The sequence below is a fragment of the Myodes glareolus genome, chromosome 7, assembly GCF_982192425.1.
Source record: "Myodes glareolus chromosome 7, mMyoGla1.1, whole genome shotgun sequence".
In the NCBI taxonomy this organism is placed as follows: domain Eukaryota; kingdom Metazoa; phylum Chordata; class Mammalia; order Rodentia; family Cricetidae; genus Myodes; species Myodes glareolus.
In genome coordinates this window covers 85560720-85576881 of record NC_142032.1, presented here as the reverse complement: position 1 = coordinate 85576881, position 16162 = coordinate 85560720, and the positions used below count along the sequence as shown (strand labels likewise).

At 47.6% G+C, this 16162-nt stretch overlaps 1 protein-coding gene across 1 annotated transcript in view; it reads left to right on the top strand.

Moving 5' to 3' along the window:
* The window catches only part of Vps35l (VPS35 endosomal protein sorting factor like), a 110484-nt gene that overhangs the window by 29984 nt on the left and 64338 nt on the right, over positions 1 to 16162 (top strand). The window contains exons 12-14 of the mRNA XM_087908529.1: positions 1003 to 1096; positions 5991 to 6068; positions 6481 to 6603. Coding sequence (XP_087764655.1) covers positions 1003 to 1096; positions 5991 to 6068; positions 6481 to 6603 — 295 coding nt within the window. The remainder of the gene's footprint in view (positions 1 to 1002; positions 1097 to 5990; positions 6069 to 6480; positions 6604 to 16162) is intronic.

Sequence of the window (16162 nt, the reverse complement as noted above, 5' to 3'; positions counted from 1 at the left end):
CTGGGTGCCTGCACCTTGCTATGTAGGCTGCCATTGTTGGTGGTGATGATAAAGATCACGTGCAAACGGGATTCCGAGCCATTTGCGTACCTTGAGGAAGCCAGTGGCATTTAGAGTCATGCCTGGCAACTGTGTCACAAGCTCATAAGGGCAGCCAGGGACTTCCCACAGAGAACTGTTTAATTTGGAGCTATGGGTGACTGGCATGGTTTATGGGTGCTGAAGAAATAGTTATTTTTGCCTCCCCAGTTGGGCGAGGATTGTGTCTAGGAGGGAAGACCTGTGTCACATTGAATCTTAGGTCACATTGATGGGGTTTGAGGTGGCCGTTTGCTGCCAGCCTGAGGTGGTAGGAAGAGATGGGACACAGGACACTGAACCAGGACCAAACAGTGATCCGTGTAGATTTATATAGAACAGTGCTTCTCAACCTTCTTCATGCTATGACCCTTTAATACAGTTCCTCATGTTATGGTGACCTCCCAACCATAAAAATATTTTTGTTGCTACTGCGTAACTCTGATTTTGCTACTGTTATGAATCATAATGTAATTATCTGATATGCAGTATATCTGATATGTGACCTCTGTGACCTCTGTGACCATTTGACCCTCAAAGGTTGACCCACAGGTTGAGAACCACTGCTATAAAAGATCAGGGGGCTAGCAATTGATGGAAAGTCACGTGAGGGATAAAACTTCGTAAAGTGAAGCTTGGGTAGGCAGCTCACACCTGCAGTCCCACCACTAGGGCAGGAGAATTGAGGGTTTGAAGCTAGTCTCCAACACACCAAAATAAATGAATTCAAATAACTCTGACCTCAGACAGGGGTGTGGCGGGGGAGCACCAGTAAGTTGTCCCCACAGAGGAAAACTGGTCACACTGAACTGAAGCTTTGACCTTGCTTCTTACAGTTGTGTTTTCCCCTAAATTTAGGAAAATTGGAGTGAAGAACAGCAAACCCTCCCATGAGGTGTAACTCTGCCCTCCTTTCTCCCACAGGGGGATTTCAGAGTGCCTGCCCCGACTGACGAGCATGATCAGAGGGATTGGGGACCCACTTGTGTCCGTGTACGCCCGGGCCTACCTGTGTCGGGTATGCCGAGCTCACAGAGCTGACTCTGCCTCCTTAGCGGGTTCTGTCTCCAGCTCCCTCTGCTCTGTTAGCTGTGGGTTGGAGGACACGGGTCCTCACAGGGAGGAGAGCTGCAGGATGACTTGTAAAAGTTAATTTGGAAGTAGACCAGCTTACTGCGGTTCTAATTAGGGGACGTTTAAGGTCATCTTCACCCAAGTGAACTGGTTTTCTGGATTAATTTTCTCAGTTCCAGCTGGGAAGGAGGCCCTAGGCTCTTTTTTAGTCACTTGAGACCGACTTTTCCTTGTGTTGAATTCTCTGGGTTTATTTGGGGTGTGTGTGTGTGTGTGTGTGTGTGTGTGTGTGTGTGTGTGTGTCCCTAGTTAAAGAGTTGGGCTAGGTATGAGCTGGCGAAGGCCTGGGAGGGAGCACCGTCCCTGACATAGGTTTGGGCTGCTGTGGTGATCGGAGATGCCTAGGGCCCTCTTGGCCTCAGCCTAGCCTCTGAAGAAACTCACTCAGTTCTTTTACCTCATCCACTCTTTGGTTTCTGAAGAATTCAATCATGGAGCCATTTTTCTCAGTCCCACAGGGGCTTCCGCTCTAACGCTGGGCCTTCTGCCCCTGCCCTATCAGCCTTGTGTACCTTTGGGAGGGGTCCTGTCAGAACCACAGTGAGAGTACTGTGCAGGGTCTGTGGTGCTTGTGAGCAGTAAACCAGGGCCTTGGATTGCTGTCTCGTGAGTGAGGAAAGCTCCAGGGCCAAGTTTCACCAGAACATCCTTCATGAAAGACATGTGCGTAGGGAAGAGAAAGCCGCCCGTCAGAGCACACCGGCTCCTCTTCTGTGATGGGTGAGGTGTGGCATAGCTCTCTGCTTCAAGTTTGAGGTGGGTTTTAAACCCAGAAATAGCAGAGTCTAACTTTTGAATCTAGTGAATTTGACTCATTCATTCTACAACAGAGTTTGGTGATGTCGTCCTGTGCTCAAAACGTTGTCATTTCCTGTATGCAAAACACCCCGTCCTCTAGGAGATACCCAAGAACATCCTTGTTTGTATATTTGTACACCAGTGCCTCTCAATCTTATCAATTATGACAAATTCTCTCCATCTGACTGACCCTTGTTGGAAAATACCAGAAGCACACCAAGGGTGGTACTTCTGCTTATTAAAGAGAAAGCAAAGGAGAAACGCATGTTCCTTACAAACCTGAGGTCTGACGCAGGCTACTCGAGCCGGGAAAGGAAGCGCTGATTGCAGGTAAAGCATAATGAGGATGAGATGTTGAGGAAGAGGAAAACCCTACCCTGAGAGGCTGAGGGAGTGCACTGTGCTGGTGATGTCATTTTCTCAATGCAGGCACTGTAGGCACCCCCTCCCCCATTGAATAATTAAGTGTTTTGACAAAAAGAACTAAGAGGGTTGATATAGCAGAGTGTTAGCAGGTACAAGGTCCTGGGTTCAATCCTGGAGCACGGCGCACATTAGTAAGGATGTTTTTGGTTGTGAGCAGTGGAAACCAAGACTGTTGGCTTATGTGCTGTTTAATCTCGATTGGAATGAGAGATGTCTAGGGAACTAGTGAAGCACACATCTGAGTATGTCTGTGCAGGTGTTTCCAGAGACGTTAGGCTATCAGGGCTTTGACCTGATGTATGGGCTAGCCCTTGTTGACTACATTATATGGTGGTGGTACTGGGAGGTGGTGGGAGCACAGTGGGGATTGCTGGAGGGGTATATCATTGAGGACATGCATTTGGGAGCCGTGTCTTACTCTGGCTCCTCCCTTTTCCTCCCTCCTCCCTCCTCTTTCTCCTGCCTTTCACGATGTGAGAGCCTCACTCCACCACACACTTCCCCTACCATGATATCCGTCCTTACACACGGGATCAGGTGACCCTGGACTGAACATTCCAAGACTGAGTGAGGATAATCCTCTCTTCTTAAGTTGTCTTTTCGGGTTTTAGAGAAGGAACTGATAGAAACTGAGTCTAAAAAGTGCAGACTAGCACTTGGCTAGGTCTAGATCTTCAAAGTTGGGCATTTGCTTCATCCAGGTTGGCTTCCTTCTGTATTTGCTCTTATATATGATAGACCACAGCAGAGTCCAGCTCCCACATACCACATTTAGGGACTATTTTTAGGTTACTTGTAAAGTGCCTCTTCCCAGTAGATTCTGCTAGTCTCAAAGCTGATTCACTGGACACTACCTTGGGGCATTCACCTCCATCCCACCACTGTGGCCGTGGCATGGGAGTGTACTTAACTTATTGGGCCTTGGGCATGTGCCCACTCTTGGGAACTCAGCACCATGGGAGTACGGTTAGGAAGGAGCATCCCTAAACATAACCCAGTGAGCTGATGCAGAAGCAGAGTGAATGAGTAGGTGGGGGGTGGAGGAGCCGCCAGCAGCTCCCTGTGCTACCCCAGGGCTGGACTAGGGCCAGGCAGCAGCTCCGAGAGCCAGACTGACTCCTAAACTGCTGCCTTGGCTTGATGGGAAGAGAGAACAAAAGCAGTGAGTGGGCGAGCCTGAAGTGTTTATCTGGGGAGAGGCAGAGCAGCCCCTCCCGCCGCCCTCCAGCTGTGGCCCCTGCAGCTGCTCTGCACTGCCTGCCCTCTGGGCAGCCCTCTCTGTCACCCGATATAGATTTCCCTAGACATCTAATGTACCACATGGAAGGGCAGACAACAGGCTCAGAACCCGTGGAGCTGGTTGTTAGCTAGGTGGCCATCCTTGGAAATACCCCTGTGGCCTTCCTGCTGTTCTGGGAATTTAACCCTCTGGTGAGTCTCACACCCAAAGGGTGGTGGTTGATACCATCAGAACAGCGTCCTTTTGGGAACCACTGGCCTAGTAACTGGGAGAATTCTGTTCCGGCAGGAGGAGCCCAGGCAGCAGCTTCCTGTAGGAAGTCTTTGGTTGGCCAGTGGTTTGGAACTGAGCTTGGTGTACGGGTTATGACATCTGAATGCTTATTCCTAGCTGAGATGCATACCTTCACTTATCTCTGACCCCAGTGCTCTGATTGCCCTAGGGGAGGGTTTTTTTGTTTGTTTTTGTTTTGTTTTGCTAGATTGTATTCAAAAGCACTCTTTCTTCTCTGCCTTAGGTACCTTGCTTCAAACTTTGAAACTCAGGCTGTTTTTAAGTACTGCTTTCTGGAGCTGGTAATGATAGCTGATAGCTATTTGTTTATTTATTTATTTATTTATTTAGAGGCAGGATCTCACTATGTAGCCTTGACTATGTAGCCTGGAACTATAAAAATCCACCTGCCCCTGCCTTCCAAGGGCTGGGATTAAAGATGTAAACCATCATACCTGCCCTGGATGATGGCTTTAAAAAAATAATTGCTGTTATATTCCCTTAGTGTGGGAGGGCATGCCATGAGGTCGGTCTTCTCTCTGCTACTTGAGTTCCAGGATTGTGCTCAGAATGTTAGTTTTGGCAGCAGGTGCTTTTACCTGCTGAACCATCTCACCGGACAGGCGGTGGGGTGTTGGGGTCCGTGGCAGCCCGGACCATAAATTATTTCTCTGGACCAGACCCCAGCATAAACTATCTCTCTTGACCGGTGTGGAGGTGCAGGAATAAAGACACAACTCACATGGCTTTATTAGGAGGGAGATTTTTAGTGATCGCTCATGAAATCCTGAGTTTACATCCTGAGAAATTCCTTCTTGTTTATTCTCCAAACAGCCTTATATATCAAAACATAAACTGAGGGGTAAAATCATTAGCATTCTGTTTCCTAGGTAACCAGGTGAATGGGTTTTAGTCGTGTCCACATCTACCTGTGTCTCCTGGTCTGTATGCTAGCTCAGTCACGTAGGCTTGAATTAGCATCTCTAGTCAGGCATCCTCCAAATTACAGAGAAGGAGCAGAGCAACCTCCTGACCCTTTGTTAGGGCAGCAACAGCCTGTCTGGAAGGTCACGTGACTTCTTCAGGTTCTAACTGAGGCTTGATTGCCTGGCTGTCACATCATGTAGAAATCTAGGCCTACAGTGGGGTTTGTTCACTTCGTGCTTGTCATATCAAAATTGTGTAAGACACATTTAAAAGTGTCTTTTTCTATGTTTGCCTAATAAAGAATGTATCTGCATTGCTGTCAGCCATGATGTAGTAACTGAGTATCTTTGGCTTCCTAAGCTTTGGGGGTTAAGGAGGATGCTGAAGTTGAACCCAGGGCCTTGTATGTACTAAACCTGTGACCACCACCCGGCACTCCTTGCCTGTATCTTAATCTTGCTTCATCTGCTAAACATATCCATGAGTGTGGATCATCTTGTGTATTAAAAAAGAAGATTGTTTTCATCGTCTTGAGAGCACGGCCTCCTTTGTGTGGTATTGATTTGCTTCTGGTGGTTTCTTCAGAAATACATTCATTGCCCTAAGGGAACTCAAAGGTGATCCCAAATGTCATTTTTTGTTAAAAATAGCTTCTGTGGTTTTTCTTATAAAATTAATGCATGTTTATTGAGCGGGAAAACAGATAAGCAGAATGATGTAGGCTTTTCCTCTAAATGTGTATGTGTATGCATGCGTGTGTATTTGTGTGTGTGTGTGTGTGTGTGTGTGTGTGTGTTGTGTGTGTCTGCGTGTGTGTATGCGTGCTGTGGTGTTGGGAATTGAATACTAGGACCCTTTACATGTTCGGCAAAGACTCCATCGCTGAACTATATCCTAGCTCCTTTGTTTTCTGTTTTCAAAGTGGTGCTAGGTGTGTGGCACACATTTGTAATTCCAGCACTTTAGAGACGGGGCAGGAGGACTGGGCGCAAGGCCAGTCGGGACATAGACAGACCCTGGGTTGAAAAGAAGAAAAGTACGACGAGGCAGGCACGTCATCTTATTTGCGCCTGGCTCTTTGCTGCTAAGATGGTTTTGCTTTGTTTGGTTGCAGGTGGGGATGGAAGTGGCCCCGCACCTCAAGGAAAGCCTCAACAAGAACTTCTTTGACTTCCTGCTTACATTTAAACAGGTAGGACAGCACCGCATAGCAGCTCATTGAACTGACAGCGGTGGGAGCAGATTCACAAGACCGAGTGGGCTCGTCAAGCTGAGGATCCTTGCAGCTGGACAGATGTGCAGAGTGGCACGGGTGTCTCAGGGGACCATGCCCTCTAGTGGATGGAGGGAGAGCTGACACACATTGATGAACAGGAAATGGCACTAGCCAGTCAGCCTTACTACCTGACGTGGGTTACTTCTGCCTGTACAACACTCCTCCAGAGCAGCTCAGCTGGGTGGCGTGGGAAACTCGCTGTGTATTTTGTTTTTAAATACACCGAGGAAGCAGGCTGTTCCATCGAATCCATCCATGCACTTCCAAGCCAGCCTGGTGTGTGTGATGTGACTCCCCTCCTTCCTGATGTCCTTTTGGTCTCCTGTAGATTCACGGGGACACGGTCCAGAACCAGCTGGTGGCCCAGGGTGTGGAGCTGTTGTCCTATCTCCCTCTGTACTCGCCCGCCATGGGTTGGATCTTTCAGTGTGTCTCCTACCACGCCCCTGAGGTAAGGACAGTGGGGGCACCCCTGGGGAGCACGGCTGACTCCCCTTCTCCGTGGTGTGAGACCCTGCTTGGTGTGGCCTGTAATATTCCCAGGGTCCTTTTCTGGCAGCTTCAGTATTGTCTGTGCCAGCTGCCTTTCCGGAGAGCTCAGCTCTATGGGTGGTTGGTTCTATGCCGATTGCCTTTCTAGATTGTGTCCTTTCCTGCACTGGGAGGAGAGGAGCCACTTGGAGAGGCTGGAAAGTGGCGACCAGAGGGAAACCTCTGAGATCCTCCTCCAGGGTGGGGGAAGTTTCTCACCTCTTCATTTACCTTCCCCTGCCCCACTTGTGTCTGTCACAGTTCCGTGAGGCCTGTGTAGCACGTGGCACTGTCCTATTTCATGCAAGGGCAAGTAGACCTTTCCGTATTGCTTGCGTAATGCTTTCTCCTTTTCCTATTCACCCCCCACTTTTCTCTTCTGAGTGATATACTCTCAGGAATTAAGCTGGTAACAGAAATACGGTTTTTCTTTTTCTTCCTGGCGGTTCTCAGTGTGTACTGACATGACTGTGCTAGATGAAGCTTTCCTGGCCCGCCTCTTGGTGGTCGAGAAGAAAAGGTAGCAGTGTGGGGAAAGATGTTCAGAGTCAGGGGCCTGTTTCCCAGCAACAGGCAACAAAAAGAGCCGGCTTCTGACAGCAATGCCGCTCTCATGGGTTGATCCTGGAGAGATAAACGGCGAGCATTTAACATGAACACATATGTTCATGTCGTTGTAATGGTGCAAAACTGGAAGTAGCTACCAGGGCTCCCCGACTGAATTCTTGTGTGTGCATTCACTGGAAGGGTGCAGGGTCCTTTGAAAGACTTGATCCCGTGAGTGCCAGTCTGTCCTGGCGTAAGGCCATTCGCAGGACATAGCTGAGTAGAAGCAGAGAAGCAGTAGCTCTACTCACTGCTGTGTGGGTGGTCAGCCATGGAGTAGCCTAGTGCTGGAGCAAGGGCTTTGGTGCTGGGGTGATTGGGTCTGTCCTCAACTCTGTGATCATTCACATGTGATCACTGGATGCCTGATGACTCACTCCTCGTCACTGAGAATACTGTGTCTTTATCCGTGACAATCCCTGTTCTCTAGCGTGTGGCCGGACTAAACCAGGACGGTGCTTTTACTGTGGAGTGGGTATCCCACATACAGCCCTATGTTCAGTGGGGGCCTTGCTTTGTAGCCCAGGCTAACCTCGAACTCATTATCCTCCTGCCTCAGTCTCTTGATTGCTGGGATTACAGCGTGCACTTTCACACCTGGATCACTTTGAGACCGTCTTAACTGAATTCCCTTTGCCCTGTGTGTGGTTTTACTTTTTGGAATCTAAAGTATGGGGGGGGGGCAAAGACTTGCTATATTTTAGGTGGGAATTGTTTTAATCATTTTGTAAGCCGATTTCATGTCTAAAGGGAAGGTAATTTGAAGAGCTACTCGGTGCTATGTGGTCTTTAGCAACCACATGTGGTCCCCTCCTGGAGGAAAATGTGCCACAAACTTGATTGTGGAAACAGAACCCCTCAGCCTTCCTCTGCATGATTCAAACACTCCTACAAGGAGGGTTAGTGTGTTGGAAATGAGAACGCTTTTTTTTTCTTATTTTAATGAAAGGCAAAATCAGATGAAGAAATGCAGGGTGGGTGTCCCAAGATGCCCTTGGTTTATTTGAACCATCAGAAGTCTCAGAGGAGTCAGGCTGGGAATAGAACCTTCTGTGGGGAGTACCGCTCTAGGAAAGCATCCTGCAGTAGGAGAAGTGACTGGAAAATTAGGTCACCTGAATAATGATAAACCGTGTTCTTGGGGCACTTAGGTGAGGGACTTGCAGTATCTTGTTTAAAAAAAAAAAGTTAATAATTTCCAAACAGTAGATGAAATGCTGTCAGTAAGGAAGGTGGAGTTGAAGGGACGGTGACAGTGTGGTGCTAAGAGCTCGTGGACAGCTGGAACGAGGCGGGGGGGGGGGGGGGCAGGGTGTGTGTCTCTAGCCAGTCTTCCAGACAGAATGTTGTAAAGTTGGGCCACAGCTCAGGCAGGTGCGAGGGAAGGGACAGATGTTAGCTGCATCTGATGTATAAAGTTACAAATTGTCATCGAAATTCACAGCCAGATGTGTTGGCAGGCCTGTAATCCCCTAGCGTTTGGGCAGTGAGGCAGGAGGATGGATCATAGCTGAGGCTAGTCTGGGCCACATAGGAGGACCCTGTCTCAATAATAATAGTAATAATAGTGATGGTAACAACAACAACAACAATAATAGTAGAAATTAAAATCTAGAAAGGGTGATTATCCAGGAGCTTTTCCCCTGGTATGGTTTGTAGGTGGGATTTGTCTTTCTTTCTACAGCTAAGATGAGATTGTAGTAAGTGAAGGATAGCTACTTCATTTCAGGTAGCCCGTGCTTAGACAAGGGTAGCTGTTGTACATAGCTTACCGTGGGTGATGGGAATAAATGCCTTGAGAAACTATGTGTTGCTGTTTGATGAAGTGGGGGGTTGGAGGAGGCCTGTGGTGATTCTCACAGAGTCGTGTGGTTCGCGGCTGAGCTGCGCAGCAGCTTGTGGATGGTGAAGGCGGAAGGGACAGCGCAGCTCCGGGCTCTCCCTGGAGGCAGACAGTAGGTCTCTTGTGCCTTGGATTACTGATTTCCGTGTACCTCAGTTTCAGCACCTGCAAACGAGACCCGGTTAACCTTTCTCTAAGGGCTGTGGCTCTGGGGACCATGATGAGGTGGTCCTGTCAGACCTCGTGCAAGCAAATGGAAACCTGAGCTCGCTTGAAGACTGGGGACAGCTGGGAGGGGACCTGTGTGAATAGGTAGGCTACGTGCATGGTAAGGGTCCGGGAATATTTGAGAACAGGAAAACATCTGACCAGCTGGAGTGCCCGGCATGGCCAGGATTAGGCCAGATTCAGCTGCAGGGTGGCTGAAGCCACCTTCCTGAGAAGAGGAAGCTCTGCCGGGGCTTTGGAAAGGCAAACAGTCTGAAGAGAGGAGTGTCCTGAGGAATGCAGATGGCAGAGACATTCCAGCTTGGGTAAGGGAGGGGAGAACAGAGCCATTGGTTGCTGTGCAGAGACAGGAGGAGGGATGGGTAAGTGTGAGTAAACATGCCGAATCCTCAGAGAAAATTTAGACAAGGTGAAAGAAAGATGGCCACCCAAAATCCTGCCATCTGTAAATTGTCAGTGTTCTATCTCGGGTGCTGTCGGCTTTGTGTGTGTGTGTGTGTGTGTGTGTGTGTGAGAGAGAGAGAGAGAGAGAGAGAGAGACAGAGAGAGAGAGAGACAGAGAGAGACAGAGAGAGACAGAGACAGAGAGACAGAGAGAGAGAGAGAGAGAGAGAGAGATCTTTCCTGTAGGTGAGTCACTTTCCTGTTTAATCTCTGAAGCCTTTCCCCCAGGCCATCAGTCATGTCTAGAGGTGTGTAGAAGGCCATGTGACCTTGTGGAGTAGGGAGCTGAGTCACAGACAATGTGAAACTGTCACACAGCTACTTTTTTTGCCGAAGCCCATGACACACCATCTCTGTGGGGTTTACTCTGCTTGAATTATCCAAAGTCTTCCATGTGCTCTTATCGTCCTGGTCTGACAGTTGAGGCAGCCATGACTGAGAATGTCTTACATATCACACAGCTGGAAAGAGTCCGTGTGTGGTGCTGACTTCAAAGGTGGCAGGTGTCTTTCAGCTTGTCCCCTCTGGGTGCCTTCTGCTAACTGCTGCACCTGAGGTGGACGTAAGCCCTGACAGATGACACAAGGGACTTTGCCTTCCAGTGTGCTTCCTGGAGATGACTCCTTAGACACTGTAAACACAGGGCAGGCAAGTGACACCTGCCTGTAATCCCAATCCTTTGTACCCCAGTGTGCTTCCTGGATACCACTCCTTAGACACTGTAAACACAGGGTGGGCAGGCAAATATCGCGTGCTTGTAATCCCAGTCCTTGGGAGATTGAGGCAGGAGGGTCACCTCAACTTTGAGGCCTGCCAGAGCTACATAGTGAATCTGAGGTGGAGGCCAGCCTCATCTACATACCAAGACCCTGTTTCAATAATGGGAAAGTACAGGGGGCTGGAGAGATGACTCAGTGGTTAAGAGCATTGTCTGCTCTTCCAAAGGTCCTGAGTTCAATTTCCAGCAACCACATGGTGGCTCATAACCATCTGTAAAGAGGTCTGGTGCCCTCTTCTGGCCTGCAGACATACACACAGACAGAATATTGTATACATAATAAATAAAAATAAATTAAAAAAAAATGGGAAAGTACAGGACCAGTGTGCTGGGCTCAGTGGGTAAAGACATTTGCCACATAAGCCTGTGACCTAAGTTCCATTCCCAGAACCCACATAAAAGTAAGAGAAGCCGAATCTCTAAAGTTGTCTCTAACCTCCACACACGCCCTACAGTGTGTGCATACATGCGCTCACTCTCACAGCAATCATAGCAGAAAATGACAGTAACCTCCACGCGTGCCACACAGTGTGTGCATACATGTGCTCACTCTCACAATAATCATAACAGAAAATGACAATAACAACATGCATCTAGAGTGATGGCTTAGCAGGTGAGAGTCCTTGCTGTGTGAGCGTAAGGACCCAAGGTCAAATATCTAGTGTCCTTATGAAAAGTTGCCTGGACATCCTGGTGCCTGCACATTCCCCTGTAACGCTAGTGCTGTTTGGGGCACAGAAGAGGATGGTTGAGGTCTGCTGCTCACTAGAAGAATGCCAGGTTCCGTGAAAGACCCCATCTGAATGGAACAAAGCAGAGAGCCAGAGCAGGACAACCAGTGTCTTCCAGCATGAGCGTGTGCATGAACCTGCACACACACCACATGCACACACATACACACACGCACCCTCTTCATATACACAAAAGTGCAAGGTGAGGCTAATATCACAGATGTCTACTATCTAAGGTTCTGCACACAGTTATGTTCTCTTTGCTTATTAGAAAAAAAATTACAGTGAAGAGAAATAACAGGAAAAATGGAAGAAAAACATTTTACATATCCATCAGTTAGGGTCAGTTTGAAAACCATCTACTTGTAGTGTGACTGCTTAGCCATTAAAATGATGGCCCTATGTGCCTGGAAGCAGGGAGGGTAGTCCTTGATTCTTGAGTAGATAGGGTCCTTTGCAGTCCAGTGTGAATAGGGTTGTCCTCCTTCTGTAAAAAACAAAACAGGCTTCTATAATAGTAACTGATATTCCCTGATGTTCACAAAGGCGAAGTTCTAGAAAGACCAACACCCAAATGTTATCAGTTACGATTGGAAGAGGAGGAGTCACGCCTTCCTAGATGCATTTTGTAGCTAGCTATCTCTAACAGTGTTTCTAAAAACAACAACATGTGTAGATAATGAAATGTGGGAGCAAGAATAGTACTAAGAGTATACAGAAAGTCTGACTCCCAGTGCATACTGTATGCATTGCAGGTTCTGTTGGGTGTGGATGCTATGTACGGCCGAGCTGGGAGTGCTTCAGTGGGTTAGCCAGGCCAGAAGTCTGTTACACCCTCAGCGGGCTTTGAACTCTTGGTCCTCTTGTCCTTGTGAAGGGCCAGAAAAAAAAGATGAAATAAATAAAATTATCCTCTTGTGGATTTGCCTGGTTATGTAATGTTTGTCACCCTGGACACTTACAGATGTGCTTTATTTTGTGTGACAACCCCCTTAATGTGTTTTTCAAGACAGAGTTTCTTAGTGTAGCTTTGGAGCCTGTCCTGGAACTCACTCTGTAGACCAGGATGGCCTCGAACTCACAGAGATCCGCCTGCCACTGCCTCCTGAGTGCTGGGATTAAAAGCTTGTACCATCACCACCCGGCTCCCTCCATATGTTCTTGAAGACATTTTTTGATGCATTCTTTCTTGTGTGTGTGTTGCATTGTGTGTGGTGCGATGTATGTACTTGTTAGTGTAGATATTTGCACATGCGAGTAGAAGCCAGAGGTAGATAGCAGGTGTTTTCTTCAGTTGCATTCCATCTTTATTTTAGTTACTTATTGATTTGATTTTTTTGTTTTGTTTTGTATTTAATTTAATTATTCTTTAAATTTACATTTCAGCCCTAGTTCCCTCTCCCTTCCCTTCTGCCTGCCCACCTTCCCCTTTTCCTCCTGCATCCACTCCTCAAATGGGTTAAGGCCTCCTTTGGGGAGTTACCAAAGTCTGGGATACCAATTTGAGGCAGGAGCTAGTCACTCCCACACTGAATCAGGATGGGGAAAATAACCTACCGTCGGGAATGGACTCCAAAATGCCAGTTCATGCACCTGGGATAAATTCTGGTTCCACTGACAGGACAACCCTGCCCCCAAAACAGATTAAACGACAATACCAAAGACACATTCAGAAGGCCTAGTTTGGTCCCATGCAGGTTCCCCAGGTGTCAGTCCAGAGTCTGTGAACTACTACTAACACAAGTCATCTGTCTTTGTGGGTTTCCTATAGGAGGTCAGCCCAGTGCTTGGCTGTGAGGATTAAATGTTCTTCGATCAATTAGTTAATGTAGATTCTATGATGGGAGTTAGGGTGGTCACTAATCCAATTACAGGGAAAGGCCAGATCAGGTATCCTTTCCTCTATTGCTAGGAGTCTTAGCTGGAGTCATCCTTGTGGATCTCTAGGAGTTTTCTATAACCAGCAGTGAAAAACAATGACATCTTGAAAATTGCAGGCAAATAGATGGAACTAGAAAACAAATCCTGAGGGAGGTAACCCAGATCTAGAAAGACAAACATGGTATGTACTAACTCATGAGTGAATATTATAGGTAAAGCAAAGGATAACCAAACTTCAGTCCACATTCTTAGAGAAGCTAGGTAAAAAGGAAGACCCTAAAGACACCAAAGGAGGGCCCCTTGAAGAGGAAATAGATAAGATCTCCTGGGTAAACTAGGCAGGGTTAGAACGCAGGAGATGGGGGCTAGGAACATGAGAGATCAAGATGACCAAGTTGGTGGAGGGACAGAGAGGGAGACTAATGAAAAAGATATCATGATAGAGTAATCCATTGCAGAGAGACATCTGGTTATTGATTTGATTTTGAGACAAGGTTCCTCTGGATAGCCTCATTTGTCTTGGAACTCACTCTGTAAACCAGGCTGGGCTCAGACTCATAGAGATCTGCCTGTCTGTCTCTTGAGTGGTAGGATTAAAGGTGTGCTCTACTAACACCTGCCACCTTTTATTCTTTTAATTACATTTTTTAATTTTTGTTTATGTGTGGATTGGGAAGGGTGTTATGTGTACCACAGTGAACATGTGGAGGTCAGAGGACAGCTCTGTGGAGTGGATGCTCTGTTCCCACCTTGACACCTTGCCTGTTCTGAGGCGTGAACCCAGGTCTCCTGGCTTGTGCAATAACAGCCTTTACTTGGTGAACTGGTTTTTTTTTTTTTTTTTTTTTTTTTTTGCTCGCCTTCTACCGTTCTTTTAGAGACAAGGTCTCTCACTAAACCTAAAGTTTATTGATTAGACTGGACTGGCTGGCTGGTGAGCTTCAGGGCTCCTGTCTTCATTCCCTCACCTCCAATTCTGATGTAAAAAACCTTCTTGCCCAGATTTTTCTTGGCTTTTGAAGATCCAATCTCAGTACTTTGTTGTGGTGTTGAAGCAGGTGTGTCACTGGCTGAACCATCTCTCCATTCCCTAAGATGATATTAGAAAACAAAATAAACGAAAGCAAAACAGATTCTTTTCCCTTTATACAGGCATTTTCCTCAGTTCATCTTTTCAGAACTGTTAAGCAGCTCAGGCATGCTGGCCCAGCACTTGAGAGATTGAATCAGGAAGATTAAGGGTTGGAGACCAGCCTGGGTTACATAGCAAGTTTCAAGTCTGTAACATGAGGTCTGCTTGTTGGGGGTTTCTGTCCTCCTATCAGGTCCCACAGCTGTTTAGCCCAAAGAAAATCACACGAAGGTCTCCTTAAGTTATAAATTGATTGGCTCATTAGCTCAGGCTTAGTATTAGCTCTTATAACATATATTAGCCCATTATTCTTATATATGTTAGCCACATGGCTTGGTCCCTTTTTCAGTGGGGCAGATCACATCCTGTTTCTTTCGTGGTCTGGGCAGGACTGCAGAAAGAACTTCCTTCTTCCCAGAATACTCCTGTTCTCATTGCCCCACCTCTACTTCCTGTCTGGTTTTCCCACCTATACTTCCCTGCTTGGCTACCGGCCAATCAGTGTTTATTTAAAATATAATTGACAGAATATAGAATTGTCCCGCACCACAAGTCAACCTGGGCTACACATCAAGACCCTGTTCAAAAACATAGAAATTACTGTGTATGTGCACACATGTGTGTGCATGTATGTGTGTGTTGTGTATACATGTGCATGTGTGCATATGGAACAACGGCACTCAGGAAAGCATGAGTCCTGTCTGTCCTCCTCCCTGCCTTCTCCCCTGTGCCCCAGTCATTGATCCATGTGTTACGGTTGCTCCTTCAGTAGGGTTTGCATTTGTGTGCTGTGGAGTATCACACTTGTACAGAGTTTCCCTTTCTCAGCTTTTCCGAGATAGCACTTGGTGTTAGTTGTCAAGAGTGACTTTCCAAGTAGCAGTGTGTCTCGAGTGGGTCAGGAAGCCATTGTGACAGCATCTTAGCAGCAGCAGGGACTCTTCTGGCTGTAAGAAGCAGACAGTTGACAAGCGTGGATGACAGATATCGTTAGTATGTCCTTCATGTCCTTCAGCAGCAAGGCATTCTGGGCCAGTCATCTTCCATCTGTCTTTCTGTTCTGCAGCCTCCTGCTAGGAGCGAGGTGTCTGCAGCCACTCCTACGCCTGTGTCACAATTAAATTGTTTTTCAAAGCCCTTAGAAGACCCCCCCCCCCAACCTGTCTCAGCAGCTAGAAATGGAACACATGGCCAACTCTAAACCCACAAGGAAAAGCAAAGAGAAGCTGCAGAGCTTTGGTTGAGTATTTGTTAGGCGCCCCAGGCTCTCCAGGGCAAGAGCACAGCCTGGCAGACCTGAGCAGCAGACAGTTACTGTCTCACCACTCTGGAGGCTTGAAGACCAAGGTCAAGGTGCTAGCAGAGCTGGTCTCTGGTGAGGCCGCCCTTCCTCCTCCGTGTGCAGATGGCTGCCTCCTCCCGTGTCCTTCCCTGTGTGCACACACTGCCCCGCTCCCTCTGCCTTTCTTCTGAAGATGCCAGTCCTTTTGGATGGGGTCCCACACTGATGACCTCACTTAACCCTAGTACTTCCTCAAAGGCCCTGCATACGGTCTCACTGGAATTTAGGGTTTCTACATGTAAATTTGATGGGGGATGACATAACAGGATCCAGTGTGATGTGGGACAGAGTCCAGAATCTGAAAAAGGGAGCCCCAAAACGCACTGACAATTATTTGACTTCAGGGTTAGATTTCAACACAAACCTCGTTTCCATTCCTTAGGAGGAAGCACTGGCCATGCCTGGCTTAGCCCATGTGTACAGGGGTCTGTTTTTCCCAGACCTCCAGCCCTGTGGCAAAGCATGCAGAAGAAAGGGCAGTTATTCAGACACCC